Source organism: Melanostigma gelatinosum (genome assembly GCF_949748355.1).
Source record: "Melanostigma gelatinosum genome assembly, chromosome: 7".
NCBI lineage: Eukaryota > Metazoa > Chordata > Actinopteri > Perciformes > Zoarcidae > Melanostigma > Melanostigma gelatinosum.
In genome coordinates this window covers 14,815,108-14,832,611 of record NC_136640.1, presented here as the reverse complement: position 1 = coordinate 14,832,611, position 17,504 = coordinate 14,815,108, and the positions used below count along the sequence as shown (strand labels likewise).

The 17,504-nt window shown below is 40.3% G+C and overlaps 3 protein-coding genes across 3 annotated transcripts; all 3 read left to right on the top strand.

The window, feature by feature from the left end:
* Window positions 1–1,607: 1,607 nt before the first annotated feature.
* LOC306779646 (extracellular calcium-sensing receptor-like) lies at window positions 1,608–5,646 on the top strand (the record flags this gene model as incomplete). Its single annotated transcript, XM_079271623.1, has 7 exons — window positions 1,608–1,868; window positions 1,964–2,253; window positions 2,558–2,853; window positions 3,481–3,686; window positions 3,830–4,051; window positions 4,530–4,653; window positions 4,742–5,646. The coding sequence occupies 7 exons, from the start codon at window positions 1,608–1,610 to the stop codon at window positions 5,644–5,646; spliced, it is 2,304 nt and encodes a 767-aa protein (XP_079127749.1).
* A 1,215-nt stretch (window positions 5,647–6,861) lies between these two features.
* Window positions 6,862–11,438, top strand: LOC306779645 (extracellular calcium-sensing receptor-like; the record flags this gene model as incomplete). The annotated part of the gene is made up of 8 exons (XM_079271622.1): window positions 6,862–7,010; window positions 7,365–7,659; window positions 7,752–8,041; window positions 8,346–8,641; window positions 9,270–9,475; window positions 9,619–9,840; window positions 10,322–10,445; window positions 10,534–11,438. Exons 1-8 carry the CDS (start codon window positions 6,904–6,906, stop codon window positions 11,436–11,438), a joined length of 2,445 nt encoding a protein of 814 aa, XP_079127748.1. The 5' UTR covers window positions 6,862–6,903.
* Window positions 11,439–13,247: 1,809 nt separating this feature from the next.
* On the top strand, window positions 13,248–17,286 carry LOC306779644 (extracellular calcium-sensing receptor-like; the record flags this gene model as incomplete). Its single annotated transcript, XM_079271621.1, has 7 exons — window positions 13,248–13,508; window positions 13,604–13,893; window positions 14,198–14,493; window positions 15,121–15,326; window positions 15,470–15,691; window positions 16,170–16,293; window positions 16,382–17,286. The coding sequence occupies 7 exons, from the start codon at window positions 13,248–13,250 to the stop codon at window positions 17,284–17,286; spliced, it is 2,304 nt and encodes a 767-aa protein (XP_079127747.1).
* Between the last annotated feature and the right edge of the window lie 218 nt (window positions 17,287–17,504).

The window sequence follows — 17,504 nt, the reverse complement described above, 5'->3', positions numbered from 1 at the left end:
CATCAAATTCAGAATCTAAACATTCCAGTCAAGCTCTCACTCCAACACATCAAAGAACTGTTCTACACACCTGATTCTCATCACCTGCAGCTTACCTATGTGCACTTCATACATTCATACTCCAATCTGTGATCAATGTCAGAACTGCATGTACAATCACCCTGTGTTTTAGGTAAGGATACAAAAAAAACACAACACTAGATTGTAGCTTCAACAGCAACGTTCAGTATAAAGTTCATGATAAAACATTCAGTTTCACCTTGTTTAAATATTTATATTTTAAGTTGTTGTACATTAAATGTTTTATTAATTGTAATGTTTTGTGAAAGTCCTTTTTTTAATTATTGTTTTCTTATTTCACAATAATTTTTTTATCGAGTTCTGAAAATATAGAAGAAAGTGAATAAATGAAGTAAAACAATTAAAATATGAATGTGTGTTTCTTTCTCTTTCATAAACTCAGTGATACCTTATTAATTTTTATGTGTTGGCATTATTGAATATGTGATTTAACCACACAAACAACCCATTTGTTAGGCTTAACTGTAATATGAGCTAAAACACAGCAAAAAGGTGTAAGGGTATAGAGATAATTAAGAAGATATTTAGTGTTTACAATGGTAAAATTAACAGAAGAGAAAATAAATATAGCACTTAGAGCAGAGTATATTATGAACACATTTCACAAAAAAAAACTTGGACAATAGTAAATCAAAGACCACTGGGTAAGAGCATCCTCTCTCTGACGTACAGTAAGCTGACGTGCTGTCGGATGGAAGCTTCAATCTGAAAATCTATATTAACCTGTGAAAACACAGTATGCCCACATGAGGACAGTTGAGGGATGGAGATGTCAGCTCTCTTTATTGGTCTGATGCTGTCGCTGGGTTTGTGTGAGCTGAACTCAGCTGTTGCCTTGAATGGTTCTGGGGATGGTGTGAAACAAAGGGCTGGGCTTACAGAGGAGAGGACTGGTGTTGGGCTCAGCACTGAGGCTTCATCGGTTAAATGCAAGCTCCAGGGTACCACTCGTCTGCCTGCATTCTCAATGGATGGTGACTACGTTATTGGTGGTGTTTTGCCCATACACCACTATGCGCACACAGTGAAGTATAACTACACCACCATGCCTGTTCCAATGAGATGCTCAGGGAGGTTAGTAAGAGGGAGAAGTGGGGGCTAAGAGGATGTTACTCTGTGGGGATGGAAATGTATTTATACTTTTATTTTAATTGTAATGCATTCGTATTTGGCCATCAAAAAGTATGTATTATATTCACAAAATAGTAAAGGATTGGAGTAGATTTTTTGTATTTGTTAACTGAAAACATTTAGAAAAGTAAAATTAGAGTTTAAAATAGCGAACAATCGTTAATCCATGCATTGAGATTATTGTGCAATTGGGATTGATATCTTAGTCCGTGTTGGGCGTGTTGTTTAGTTCTCCCAAATGATGTGTTTCTGGTAAAATTGTGTATTGTCCCCATATCACAGTGTGTGTGTGTGTGTGTGTGTGTGTGTGTGTGTGTGTGTGTGTGTGTGTGTGTGTGTGTGTGTGTTTGTCCATGTACAGCATTAACTCCCGTCATTTGCGCTTTTCACGCACAATGATATTCGCCATCGAGGAGATTAACAACAGCACGGAGCTGCTGCCGGGCATCAAACTCGGTTATCAGATCTACGACTCGTGCAACTCTATGCCTGTTGCGGTGCATGTGACATTCCAGCTATCAAGCGGCCTGGACCCAGTGTTTTACACAGGTGACAATTGCTCACAATCTGGTACAGTGATGGCCATTGTTGGTGAGTCTGGGTCCACACGATCCATCAGCATGTCACGCATCATCGGGCCCTTTAACATTCCTCAAGTAAATATTTTGTAGTTCGGCAAACCGTGTTGAACAGAAAACACTGCTATTTTTTGCCCTTCCTGTTAAAACATTATACTGTTGTGTTCCTTTAGGTGAGTTACTTTGCCACTTGTGCATGCCTGTCCGATAAGCAGCAGTACCCGAGTTTCTTCAGAACAATCCCGAGTGACCAGTTCCAGGCTGACGCTCTGGCCAAACTGGTAAAACACTTTGGTTTGACTTGGATAGGTGCCATCCGATCGGATTCGGATTATGGAAACAATGGCATGGCGTCTTTCCTGGACGCAGCACACAAAGAGGGGATCTGTGTGGAATACTCCGAATCTTTCCATCAGACCCACCCACGTAGCAGGATCCAGAGAGTAGCTGACATTATCCGCAGGTTTCTACATTCACTGATTATGTGCTCTTGTTCCCTGTGGTGACACTGATCTTCTGGACACAAATCCACAACAATGTTCTGTGAATATAAGACAGAAGAGCATTTTCTCATTTTACAGGCACATTGGAAATGTATCTTTTTTTTCTGTCACGTGTATTTATCTCATATTTGTTAATGATCTTTATTATGAAAATACTCAGTGGGAGCAAAAACTGTTTTAACTATCTCCATACATATGTATAAATATTTTGCAATATATTTTGTTTATATTGGTATTATACAATCTTCTGTAATTTCTCTCCAGGTCGACAGCTGTGGTTGTTGTGGCATTTACAGCTCCTGGAGACATGAGGATTCTGCTGGAGGAGCTGTCACTCAAGCCCTCTCCACCTCGCCAGTGGATAGGCAGTGAGGCCTGGGTAACTAACCCAGACTTGCTGAGGTTCAGCTTCTGTGCTGGAGCAATCGGATTTGGCATTGAGAAATCTGTCATCCCTGGTCTGAGAGACTTCCTGCTGGACCTCTCTCCCTCTAAAGTGGCGGCCTCTCCAGTGCTTACTGAGTTCTGGGAGGATGAATTCAACTGCAGGCTGGGCCAAAGTAGGAAAGTTTGGCTGATCTTTAACATAACTGACACTCACAGATGGGTCTTTGTCTGTGTTGTGTTTTTTTATTCTGTCTGAGTGGAGCAGCAGCTGCTTTAACAACCCAACCCCAGAGTGATATAAAGGGAAATCTATTGTTATGGAACAAAGACATGGAGTAAAAATAAGGTGCATCTCTGTCAATAGTCTAACTTGAAATGAGGATCTTTCAGGTCAAGTTAAGGCACTCTGCTGGCTTGAAGGAGATGTCAACACTAAAGTCCTGAACACAAGCACAAACTATGTAGACAATCTTTAGGCCACCAAGCTAAAAAAAGTCCAATAAATTGTACTTTCAAGTATGTATCAGTTACAATATATGTAAATATGTATGTTGGTCTAAATATACTGTTGTATTGACGTGGATTTCAAATCATTTATTCGTTTAAAAGACATTTAAAAGTGCTTTGAAATGTAATGGAAAATAAGCATGTTTTATAAGGGAATTACAATAATATATATACGAGTTTCTACAAAACACGTTTAACAGGTTCAATTAAACTAAAGAAGAACATTATACAAAAGAAAGAATGATGTAAGTGTCAAGGCTAAAAAAAACCTTCCTGTCTTTGTGTGTTTTTAGGATCAGCCACAAATAAAAATGCGTGCGATGGAACTGAAGACATAGAGATGATCCAGAGCCCGTACACTGACACATCTCAGCTCCGAATCACTAACATGGTGTACAAGGCTGTTTATGCAATAGCACATGCCATTCATAATGCAATGTGTCAGGAAACACACTCTATAACTCAATGTGACAAATTCACCAGCATAAAGTCCAAACAGGTCAGTCAGAACAATTAAGTGAACAACCCCAATGTCCCTTTTTTGCTGTACTGAACTGTTTCCTAAATGAAGTACTCATTTTAGTATACAGTACATTGTTTTATTTCTCGCCCTCACCGTCTTCCGTTACTTCGTCCTCACAGGTTCTCACTCAGTTGAAGAAAGTTAAGTTTTCCCAAAATGGTTATGATGTGTCATTTGATGCTAACGGGGATCCTGTGGCCACATACGAGCTGATTAACTGGCAACAAAGTGAGAGTGGTAGCATTGAGTTGGTGACAGTAGGGCACTACGATGCATCACTGCCGGAGGGCCAGGAATTCCATATCAATAGGAACCTCACCTGGGTGGAGGGTCGCACACAAGTAGGGACCCCAAAATGAATGTTATAACATATTCCAATTTAAAATTTGGTGATAATTGTTGGTCCCTTGTCCCTTCTTGGTCCCTGTTCCTCCAGTCCATACTGGCTGTGAAGAGATCTGTTCTAAAGTTACAGCATTTTCAGTCTCACATTCCACTTAATAGTTTCAACTAAAGAGTTCCCTTGCTGAGTTGCGGCAGAGGAATAGGAACAAAAAACGTGACTTCATCCATAAAGACGAACTTTGGAAGAAAACCACTTGCTTTGTCCAAGCCAGACTGCTGAAGCCTCATTTTGGCTTTAGCTGAACTTTAGAACGCATTTTTCCACAACTGTGGCTGCATTGACAAAACATATGTACACAATACACATATTGACATGCAAGTGTTGTATTTAGACAGATCTGAACCTATCCTTTAATCATCGGTGCTTCGAAGCACACCTGAATATCTGTGAATTTGTTTGTGTCTATGTGCCAGGTGCCTTTGTCAGTGTGCTCTGATAGCTGTCCTGCAGGAACCCGTAAAGTGCTGCAGAAAGGAAAACCCATCTGCTGTTATGATTGTATTCTGTGTCCTGAGGGAGAGATTAGCAATGCTACAGGTATTGTTTTTCCTACTGTATATCTACTGGACAACATCAAGTAACGAGTACGACAGCTAAAAGACATTTTTTGTTTGTATTTTTTCAGATTCCCCTGAATGTTTCCCTTGCTCCAAGGAATTTTGGCCTAATGCAAAGAGAGACACTTGTCTCCCCAAGCCTGTAGAGTTTCTTTCCTTCAATGAGGCCCTGGGAATCATTCTGGCAGCATTCTCAGTTGGTGGTGCCTGTCTTACCATTATAACAGCGGCTGTGTTCCATCGTCACAGGACATCCCCGATTGTCAGAGCCAACAACTCTGAGCTGAGCTTCCTGCTGCTCTTCTCTCTGACTCTCTGTTTCTTATGCTCATTAACTTTCATTGGAGCACCCTCTGAGTGGTCCTGCATGCTGCGCCACACAACGTTTGGGATCACCTTCGTCCTCTGTATGTCTTGTGTTCTTGGAAAAACAATAGTAGTGTTAATGGCATTCAAAGCCACTCTCCCAGGTCGTAATGTCATGAAATGGTTTGGTCCTCCACAGCAAAGAATGACTGTAGTGTCTTTCACGTTCATTCAAGTTGTAATATGTACTCTTTGGTTGGTTCTTAGTCCTCCTTTTCCAATGAAAAACCTAACCACATACAAGGAGAGGATCATCCTGGAGTGTGCATTAGGCTCAGCTATTGGGTTCTGGGCTGTGCTCGGGTATATCGGCCTGCTGGCTGTCTTTTGCTTTGTGTTAGCTGTCCTAGCCCGGAAACTACCTGATAATTTTAATGAAGCCAAGCTTATAACCTTCAGCATGCTGATATTCTGTGCAGTCTGGGTCACCTTTATCCCAGCATATGTCAGCTCTCCTGGTAAATTGACTGTGGCTGTGGAGATATTTGCCATTCTGGCCTCCAGTTTTGGACTCATATTGTGTATATTTGCTCCAAAGTGTTTCATCATATTGTTTAAGCCAGAGAAAAACACCAAGAAATATTTAATGAACAAAAGCCAATTCTAAAAAAATCTGACTTTTTGTAAAAACTAAGATGGCAGTTGAAGGGACTTTTAATAAACATACATAAGCCACAGAGGCCAAACAGGGAGAATTTATCTCGCATGTGTATTCTTGGCTAAAAATAAACCAATGTCCAGTTGGTACAGTTTCACATATATGCTCACTAGCATAATGTAAATATCAGCATTGTCGATAATCAATCTGTTTCAATTCATTAAATTCAGAATCTAAACATTCCAGTCAAGCTCTCACTCCAACACATCAAAGAACTGTTCTACACACCTGATTCTCATCACCTGCAGCTTACCTATGTGCACTTCATACATTAATACTCCAATCTGTGATCAATGTCAGAACTGCATGTACAATCACCCTGTGTTTTAGGTAAGGATACAAAAAAAACACAACACTAGATTGTAGCTTCAACAGCAACGTTCAGTATAAAGTTCATGATAAAACATTCAGTTTCACCTTGTTTAAATATTTACATTTTAAGTTGTTGTACATTAAATGTTTTATTAATTGTAATGTTTTGTGAAAGTCCTTTTTTTAATTATTGTTTTCTTATTTCACAAATATTATTTTATCAAGTTCTGAAAATATAGAAGAAAGTGAATCAATGAAGTAAAACAATTAAAATATGAATGTGTGTTTCTCTCTCTTTCATAAACTCAGTCCTACCTTGTTAATTTTTATGTGTTGGCATTATTGAATATGTGATTTAACAACACAAACAACCCATTTGTTAGGCTTAACTGTAATATGAGCTAAAACACAGCAAAAAGGTGTAAGCGTATAGGGATAATTAAGAAGATATTTAGTGTTTACAATGGTAAAATTAACAGAAGAGAAAATAAATATAGCACTGAGAGCAGAGTATATTGTGAACACATTTCACAAAATTCAACTTGGACAATAGTTAATCAAAGACCACTGGGTAAGAGCATCCTCTCTCTGACGTACAGTAAGCTGACGTACTGTCGGATGGAAGCTTCAATCTGAAAATCTATATTAACCTGTGAAAACACAGTATGCCCACATGAGGACAGTTGAGGGATGGAGATGTCAGCTCTCTTTATTGGTCTGATGCTGTCGCTGGGTTTGTGTGAGCTGAACTCAGCTGTTGCCTTGAATGGTTCTGGGGATGGTGTGAAACAAAGGGCTGGGCTTACAGAGGAGAGGACTGGTGTTGGGCTCAGCACTGAGGCTTCATCGGTTAAATGCAAGCTCCAGGGTACCACTCGTCTGCCTGCATTCTCAATGGATGGTGACTACGTTATTGGTGGTGTTTTCTCCATACATAACTACATGCACACAGTGAAGCATAACTACACCACCATGCCTGATTCAATAAGATGCTCAGGGAGGTTAGTAAGAGGGAGATGTGGGGACTAAGAGGATGTTACTCTGTGGGGATGGAAATGTTTATACTTTTTATTAATGTTAATTCATTAGTATGTATTATATTCACAAAATACAAGAGAATTGTTGTGATTTTTTTATTTGTTTACTGTAAACAATATGAAAACTAAAATTTGAGTTTAAAATAGCAAACTTTTATTAATCCGTGCATTAATATTATTGTGCAAATTGGACTGACATATTCTGTGTTGTGCTTTTTGGTGTTCAGTTCTCCCATATTATGTATTTGTATGAAAATAGTGAATTGTCCTCATATGTCGGACATTATTTTAAACAGTGACACGTGTGTCTGTGTGCAGCATTGACTCCCGTGAACTGCGCTTTTCACGCGCAATGATCTTTGCCATCGAGGAGATTAACAACAGCACGGAGCTGCTACCGGGCATCAAACTCGGTTATCAGATCTACGACTCGTGCGCCTCTGTGCCTGTTGCGGTGCATGTGGCATTCCAGCTATCAAGCGGCCTGGACCCAGTGTTTTACACAGGTGACAATTGCTCACAATCTGGTACGGTGATGGCCATTGTTGGTGAGTCTGGGTCCACGCCATCCATCAGCATGTCACGCATCATCGGGCCCTTTAACATTCCTCAAGTAATATTTTGAATTTCTGCAAACTGTGTTGAACAGACCAGTGCTATTTTTTGCCCTTCCTGTTAAAACATTATACTGTCGTGTTCCTTTAGGTGAGTTACTTTGCCACTTGTGCATGCCTGTCCGATAAACAGCAGCACCCGAGTTTCTTCAGAACAATCCCGAGTGACCAGTTCCAGGCTGACGCTCTGGCCAAACTGGTAAAACACTTTGGTTGGACTTGGATAGGTGCCATCCGATCGGATTCGGATTATGGAAACAATGGCATGGCGTCTTTCCTGGACGCAGCACACAAAGAGGGGATCTGTGTGGAATACTCTGAATCTTTCTATCGGACCCACCCACGGAGCAGGATCCAGAGAGTAGCTGACATTATCCGCAGGTTTCTACATTCACTGATTATGTGCTTTTGTTCCCTGTGCTCATACTGACCTTCTGCACACAAATCCACAACAATGTTCTGTAAATATAAGACAGAAGACTATTTTCTCATTCTCGATGCACATTGGAAATGTATCTTTTTTTTCCGTGACGTGTATTTATCTCATATTTGTTAATGATCTTTATTGTGAAAATACTCAGTGGGAGAAAAAACTGTTTTAACTATCTCCATACATATGTATAAATATTTTGCAATATATTTTGTTTATATTGGTATTATACAATCTTCTGTAATTTCTCTCCAGGTCGACAGCTGTGGTTGTTGTGGCATTTACAGCTCCTGGAGACTTGAGGATTCTGCTGGAGGAGCTGTCACTCAAGCCCTCTCCACCTCGCCAGTGGATAGGCACTGAGGCCTGGGTAACTGACCCAGACATGCTGAGGTTCAGCTTCTGTGCTGGAGCAATCGGATTTGGCATTGAGAAATCTGTCATCCCTGGTCTGAGAGACTTCCTGCTGGACCTCTCTCCCTCTAAAGTGGCGGCCTCTCCAGTGCTTACTGAGTTCTGGGAGGATGAATTCAACTGCAGGCTGGGACAAAGTGAGACAGTTTGGCTGATCTTTAACATAACTGACACTCACAGATGGGTCTTTGTCTGTGTTGTGTTTTTTTATTCTGTCTGAGTGGAGCAGCAGCTGCTTTAACAACCCAACCCCAGAGTGATTTAAAGTGAAATCTAGTGTTATTGAACAAAGACATGGAGTAAAAATAAGGTGCATCTCTGTTAATAATCGAACGTGAAATGATGATCTTTCAGGTCAAGCCAAGTCACTCTGCTGGCTTGAAGGAGATGTCAACACTAAAGTCCTGAACACAAGCACAAACTATATAGACAATCTTTAGGCCACCAAGCTAAAAAAAAGTCCAAAGAATTGTACTTTCAAGTATGTATCAGTTACAATATATGTAAATATGTAGGTTGGTCTGAATATACAATTGTATTGACGTGGATTTCAAATCATTTATTCGTTTAAAAGACATTTAAAAGTGCTTTGAAATGTAATGGAAAATAAGCATGTTTTATAAGGGAATTACAATAATATATATACGAGTTTCTACAAAACACGTTTAACAGGTTAAATGAAACTAAAGAAGAACATTATACAAAAGAAAGAATGATGTAAGTGTCAAGGCTAAAAAAAACCTTCCTGTCTTTGTGTGTTTTTAGGATCAGCCACAAATAAAAATGCGTGCGATGGAACTGAAGACATAGAGATGATCCAGAGCCCGTACACTGACACATCTCAGCTCCGAATCACTAACATGGTGTACAAGGCTGTTTATGCAATAGCACATGCCATTCATAATGCAATGTGTCAGGAAACACACTCTATAACTCAATGTGACAAATTCACCAGCATAAAGTCCAAACAGGTCAGTCAGAACAATTAAGTGAACAACCCCAATGTCCCTTTTTTGCTGTACTGAACTGTTTCCTAAATGAAGTACTCATTTTAGTATACAGTACATTGTTTTATTTCTCGCCCTCACCGTCTTCCGTTACTTCGTCCTCACAGGTTCTCACTCAGTTGAAGAAAGTTAAGTTTTCCCAAAATGGTTATGATGTGTCATTTGATGCTAACGGGGATCCTGTGGCCACATACGAGCTGATTAACTGGCAACAAAGTGAGAGTGGTAGCATTGAGTTGGTGACAGTAGGGCACTACGATGCATCACTGCCGGAGGGCCAGGAATTCCATATCAATAGGAACCTCACCTGGGTGGAGGGTCGCACACAAGTAGGGACCCCAAAATGAATGTTATAACATATTCCAATTTAAAATTTGGTGATAAGTGTTCTTGGTCCCTGTTCCTCCAGTCCTTACTGGCTGTGAAGAGATCTGTTCTAAAGTTACATCATTTTCAGTCTCACATCACACTTAATAGTTTCAACTAAAGAGTTCCCTTGCTGAGTTGTGGCAGAGGAATAGTAACAAAAAATGGGACTTTGTCCAAAAAGACTAACTTTGGAAGATAACCACTTGCTTTGTCCAAGCCAGACTGCTGAAGCCTCATTTTGGCTTTAGTTGAACTTTAGAACGCATTTTTACACAACTGTGGATTTGTTTCCACCAGTCGCTGCATTGACAAAACACATGTACACAATACACATATTGACATGCAAGTGTTGTTTTTAGACAGATCTGAACCTATCCTTTAATCATCGGCGCTTCGAAGCACACTTGAAGATGTGTGAATTTGTTTGTGTCTATGTGCCAGGTGCCTTTGTCAGTGTGCTCTGATAGCTGTCCTGCAGGAACCCGTAAAGTGCTGCAGAAAGGAAAACCCATCTGCTGTTATGATTGTATTCTGTGTCCTGAGGGAGAGATTAGCAATGCTACAGGTATTATTTTTCCGACTGCATATCTACTGGACAACATCAACTATCGAGTACGACAGCTAAAAGGCATTTTTTGTTTGTCTTTTTTCAGATTCCCCTGAATGTTTCCCTTGTTCCAAGGAATTTTGGCCTAATGCAAAGAGAGACACTTGTCTCCCCAAGCCTGTAGAGTTTCTTTCCTTCAATGAGGCCCTGGGAATCATTCTGGCAGCATTCTCAGTTGGTGGTGCCTGTCTTACCATTATAACAGCGGCTGTGTTCCATCGTCACAGGACATCCCCGATTGTCAGAGCCAACAACTCTGAGCTGAGCTTCCTGCTGCTCTTCTCTCTGACTCTCTGTTTCTTATGCTCATTAACTTTCATTGGAGCACCCTCTGAGTGGTCCTGCATGCTGCGCCACACAACGTTTGGGATCACCTTCGTCCTCTGTATGTCTTGTGTTCTTGGAAAAACAATAGTCGTGTTAATGGCATTCAAAGCCACTCTCCCAGGTCGTAATGTCATGAAATGGTTTGGTCCTCCACAGCAAAGAATGACTGTAGTGTCTTTCACATCCATTCAAGTTGTAATATGTACTCTTTGGTTGGTTCTTAGTCCCCCTTTTCCAATGAAAAACCTAACCACATACAAGGAGCGGATCATCCTGGAGTGTGCATTAGGCTCAGCTATTGGGTTCTGGGCTGTGCTCGGGTACATCGGCCTGCTGGCTGTCTTTTGCTTTGTGTTAGCTGTCCTAGCCCGGAAACTACCTGATAATTTTAATGAAGCTAAGCTTATAACCTTCAGCATGCTGATATTCTGTGCAGTCTGGGTCACCTTTATCCCAGCATATGTCAGCTCTCCTGGTAAATTTACCGTGGCTGTGGAGATATTTGCCATTCTGGCATCCAGTTTTGGACTCATATTGTGTATATTTGCTCCAAAGTGTTTCATCATATTGTTTAAGCCAGAGAAAAACACCAAGAAACATTTAATGAACAAAAGCCAATTCTAAAAAAATCTGACTTTTTGTAAAAACTAAGATGGCAGTTGAAGGGACTTTTAATAAACATACATAACCCCAAAACAGGGAGAATTTGTCTTGCATGTGTATTCTTGGATAAAAATAAACCAATGTCCAGTTGGTACAGTTTCACATATATGCTCACTAGCATAATGTAAATAGCAGCATTGTCGATAATCAATCTGTTTCAATTCATCAAATTCAGAATCTAAACATTCCAGTCAAGCTCTCACTCCAACACATCAAAGAACTGTTCTACACACCTGATTCTCATCACCTGCAGCTTACCTATGTGCACTTCATACATTCATACTCCAATCTGTGATCAATGTCAGAACTGCATGTACAATCACCCTGTGTTTTAGGTAAGGATACAAAAAAAACACAACACTAGATTGTAGCTTCAACAGCAACGTTCAGTATAAAGTTCATGATAAAACATTCAGTTTCACCTTGTTTAAATATTTATATTTTAAGTTGTTGTACATTAAATGTTTTATTAATTGTAATGTTTTGTGAAAGTCCTTTTTTTAATTATTGTTTTCTTATTTCACAATAATTTTTTTATCGAGTTCTGAAAATATAGAAGAAAGTGAATAAATGAAGTAAAACAATTAAAATATGAATGTGTGTTTCTTTCTCTTTCATAAACTCAGTGATACCTTATTAATTTTTATGTGTTGGCATTATTGAATATGTGATTTAACCACACAAACAACCCATTTGTTAGGCTTAACTGTAATATGAGCTAAAACACAGCAAAAAGGTGTAAGGGTATAGAGATAATTAAGAAGATATTTAGTGTTTACAATGGTAAAATTAACAGAAGAGAAAATAAATATAGCACTTAGAGCAGAGTATATTATGAACACATTTCACAAAAAAAAACTTGGACAATAGTAAATCAAAGACCACTGGGTAAGAGCATCCTCTCTCTGACGTACAGTAAGCTGACGTGCTGTCGGATGGAAGCTTCAATCTGAAAATCTATATTAACCTGTGAAAACACAGTATGCCCACATGAGGACAGTTGAGGGATGGAGATGTCAGCTCTCTTTATTGGTCTGATGCTGTCGCTGGGTTTGTGTGAGCTGAACTCAGCTGTTGCCTTGAATGGTTCTGGGGATGGTGTGAAACAAAGGGCTGGGCTTACAGAGGAGAGGACTGGTGTTGGGCTCAGCACTGAGGCTTCATCGGTTAAATGCAAGCTCCAGGGTACCACTCGTCTGCCTGCATTCTCAATGGATGGTGACTACGTTATTGGTGGTGTTTTGCCCATACACCACTATGCGCACACAGTGAAGTATAACTACACCACCATGCCTGTTCCAATGAGATGCTCAGGGAGGTTAGTAAGAGGGAGAAGTGGGGGCTAAGAGGATGTTACTCTGTGGGGATGGAAATGTATTTATACTTTTATTTTAATTGTAATGCATTCGTATTTGGCCATCAAAAAGTATGTATTATATTCACAAAATAGTAAAGGATTGGAGTAGATTTTTTGTATTTGTTAACTGAAAACATTTAGAAAAGTAAAATTAGAGTTTAAAATAGCGAACAATCGTTAATCCATGCATTGAGATTATTGTGCAATTGGGATTGATATCTTAGTCCGTGTTGGGCGTGTTGTTTAGTTCTCCCAAATGATGTGTTTCTGGTAAAATTGTGTATTGTCCCCATATCACAGTGTGTGTGTGTGTGTGTGTGTGTGTGTGTGTGTGTGTGTGTGTGTGTGTGTGTGTGTGTGTGTGTTTGTCCATGTACAGCATTAACTCCCGTCATTTGCGCTTTTCACGCACAATGATATTCGCCATCGAGGAGATTAACAACAGCACGGAGCTGCTGCCGGGCATCAAACTCGGTTATCAGATCTACGACTCGTGCAACTCTATGCCTGTTGCGGTGCATGTGACATTCCAGCTATCAAGCGGCCTGGACCCAGTGTTTTACACAGGTGACAATTGCTCACAATCTGGTACAGTGATGGCCATTGTTGGTGAGTCTGGGTCCACACGATCCATCAGCATGTCACGCATCATCGGGCCCTTTAACATTCCTCAAGTAAATATTTTGTAGTTCGGCAAACCGTGTTGAACAGAAAACACTGCTATTTTTTGCCCTTCCTGTTAAAACATTATACTGTTGTGTTCCTTTAGGTGAGTTACTTTGCCACTTGTGCATGCCTGTCCGATAAGCAGCAGTACCCGAGTTTCTTCAGAACAATCCCGAGTGACCAGTTCCAGGCTGACGCTCTGGCCAAACTGGTAAAACACTTTGGTTGGACTTGGATAGGTGCCATCCGATCGGATTCGGATTATGGAAACAATGGCATGGCGTCTTTCCTGGACGCAGCACACAAAGAGGGGATCTGTGTGGAATACTCCGAATCTTTCCATCAGACCCACCCACGTAGCAGGATCCAGAGAGTAGCTGACATTATCCGCAGGTTTCTACATTCACTGATTATGTGCTCTTGTTCCCTGTGGTGACACTGATCTTCTGGACACAAATCCACAACAATGTTCTGTGAATATAAGACAGAAGAGCATTTTCTCATTTTACAGGCACATTGGAAATGTATCTTTTTTTTCTGTCACGTGTATTTATCTCATATTTGTTAATGATCTTTATTATGAAAATACTCAGTGGGAGCAAAAACTGTTTTAACTATCTCCATACATATGTATAAATATTTTGCAATATATTTTGTTTATATTGGTATTATACAATCTTCTGTAATTTCTCTCCAGGTCGACAGCTGTGGTTGTTGTGGCATTTACAGCTCCTGGAGACATGAGGATTCTGCTGGAGGAGCTGTCACTCAAGCCCTCTCCACCTCGCCAGTGGATAGGCAGTGAGGCCTGGGTAACTAACCCAGACTTGCTGAGGTTCAGCTTCTGTGCTGGAGCAATCGGATTTGGCATTGAGAAATCTGTCATCCCTGGTCTGAGAGACTTCCTGCTGGACCTCTCTCCCTCTAAAGTGGCGGCCTCTCCAGTGCTTACTGAGTTCTGGGAGGATGAATTCAACTGCAGGCTGGGCCAAAGTAGGAAAGTTTTGCTGATCTTTAACATAACTGACACTCACAGATGGGTCTTTGTCTGTGTTGTGTTTTTTTATTCTGTCTGAGTGGAGCAGCAGCTGCTTTAACAACCCAACCCCAGAGTGATATAAAGGGAAATCTATTGTTATGGAACAAAGACATGGAGTAAAAATAAGGTGCATCTCTGTCAATAGTCTAACTTGAAATGAGGATCTTTCAGGTCAAGTTAAGGCACTCTGCTGGCTTGAAGGAGATGTCAACACTAAAGTCCTGAACACAAGCACAAACTATGTAGACAATCTTTAGGCCACCAAGCTAAAAAAAGTCCAATAAATTGTACTTTCAAGTATGTATCAGTTACAATATATGTAAATATGTATGTTGGTCTAAATATACTGTTGTATTGACGTGGATTTCAAATCATTTATTCGTTTAAAAGACATTTAAAAGTGCTTTGAAATGTAATGGAAAATAAGCATGTTTTATAAGGGAATTACAATAATATATATACGAGTTTCTACAAAACACGTTTAACAGGTTCAATTAAACTAAAGAAGAACATTATACAAAAGAAAGAATGATGTAAGTGTCAAGGCAAAAAAAAACCTTCCTGTCTTTGTGTGTTTTTAGGATCAGCCACAAATAAAAATGCGTGCGATGGAACTGAAGACATAGAGATGATCCAGAGCCCGTACACTGACACATCTCAGCTCCGAATCACTAACATGGTGTACAAGGCTGTTTATGCAATAGCACATGCCATTCATAATGCAATGTGTCAGGAAACACACTCTATAACTCAATGTGACAAATTCACCAGCATAAAGTCCAAACAGGTCAGTCAGAACAATTAAGTGAACAACCCCAATGTCCCTTTTTTGCTGTACTGAACTGTTTCCTAAATGAAGTACTCATTTTAGTATACAGTACATTGTTTTATTTCTCGCCCTCACCGTCTTCCGTTACTTCGTCCTCACAGGTTCTCACTCAGTTGAAGAAAGTTAAGTTTTCCCAAAATGGTTATGATGTGTCATTTGATGCTAACGGGGATCCTGTGGCCACATACGAGCTGATTAACTGGCAACAAAGTGAGAGTGGTAGCATTGAGTTGGTGACAGTAGGGCACTACGATGCATCACTGCCGGAGGGCCAGGAATTCCATATCAATAGGAACCTCACCTGGGTGGAGGGTCGCACACAAGTAGGGACCCCAAAATGAATGTTATAACATATTCCAATTTAAAATTTGGTGATAATTGTTGGTCCCTTGTCCCTTCTTGGTCCCTGTTCCTCCAGTCCATACTGGCTGTGAAGAGATCTGTTCTAAAGTTACAGCATTTTCAGTCTCACATTCCACTTAATAGTTTCAACTAAAGAGTTCCCTTGCTGAGTTGCGGCAGAGGAATAGGAACAAAAAACGTGACTTCATCCATAAAGACGAACTTTGGAAGAAAACCACTTGCTTTGTCCAAGCCAGACTGCTGAAGCCTCATTTTGGCTTTAGCTGAACTTTAGAACGCATTTTTCCACAACTGTGGCTGCATTGACAAAACATATGTACACAATACACATATTGACATGCAAGTGTTGTATTTAGACAGATCTGAACCTATCCTTTAATCATCGGTGCTTCGAAGCACACCTGAATATCTGTGAATTTGTTTGTGTCTATGTGCCAGGTGCCTTTGTCAGTGTGCTCTGATAGCTGTCCTGCAGGAACCCGTAAAGTGCTGCAGAAAGGAAAACCCATCTGCTGTTATGATTGTATTCTGTGTCCTGAGGGAGAGATTAGCAATGCTACAGGTATTGTTTTTCCTACTGTATATCTACTGGACAACATCAAGTAACGAGTACGACAGCTAAAAGACATTTTTTGTTTGTATTTTTTCAGATTCCCCTGAATGTTTCCCTTGCTCCAAGGAATTTTGGCCTAATGCAAAGAGAGACACTTGTCTCCCCAAGCCTGTAGAGTTTCTTTCCTTCAATGAGGCCCTGGGAATCATTCTGGCAGCATTCTCAGTTGGTGGTGCCTGTCTTACCATTATAACAGCGGCTGTGTTCCATCGTCACAGGACATCCCCGATTGTCAGAGCCAACAACTCTGAGCTGAGCTTCCTGCTGCTCTTCTCTCTGACTCTCTGTTTCTTATGCTCATTAACTTTCATTGGAGCACCCTCTGAGTGGTCCTGCATGCTGCGCCACACAACGTTTGGGATCACCTTCGTCCTCTGTATGTCTTGTGTTCTTGGAAAAACAATAGTAGTGTTAATGGCATTCAAAGCCACTCTCCCAGGTCGTAATGTCATGAAATGGTTTGGTCCTCCACAGCAAAGAATGACTGTAGTGTCTTTCACGTTCATTCAAGTTGTAATATGTACTCTTTGGTTGGTTCTTAGTCCTCCTTTTCCAATGAAAAACCTAACCACATACAAGGAGAGGATCATCCTGGAGTGTGCATTAGGCTCAGCTATTGGGTTCTGGGCTGTGCTCGGGTATATCGGCCTGCTGGCTGTCTTTTGCTTTGTGTTAGCTGTCCTAGCCCGGAAACTACCTGATAATTTTAATGAAGCCAAGCTTATAACCTTCAGCATGCTGATATTCTGTGCAGTCTGGGTCACCTTTATCCCAGCATATGTCAGCTCTCCTGGTAAATTGACTGTGGCTGTGGAGATATTTGCCATTCTGGCCTCCAGTTTTGGACTCATATTGTGTATATTTGCTCCAAAGTGTTTCATCATATTGTTTAAGCCAGAGAAAAACACCAAGAAATATTTAATGAACAAAAGCCAATTCTAAAAAAATCTGACTTTTTGTAAAAACTAAGATGGCAGTTGAAGGGACTTTTAATAAACATACATAAGCCACAGAGGCCAAACAGGGAGAATTTATCTCGCATGTGTATTCTTGGCTAAAAATAAACCAATGTCCAGTTGGTACAGTTTCACATATATGCTCACTAGCATAATGTAAATATCAGCATTGTCGATAATCAATCTGTTTCAATTCATTAAATT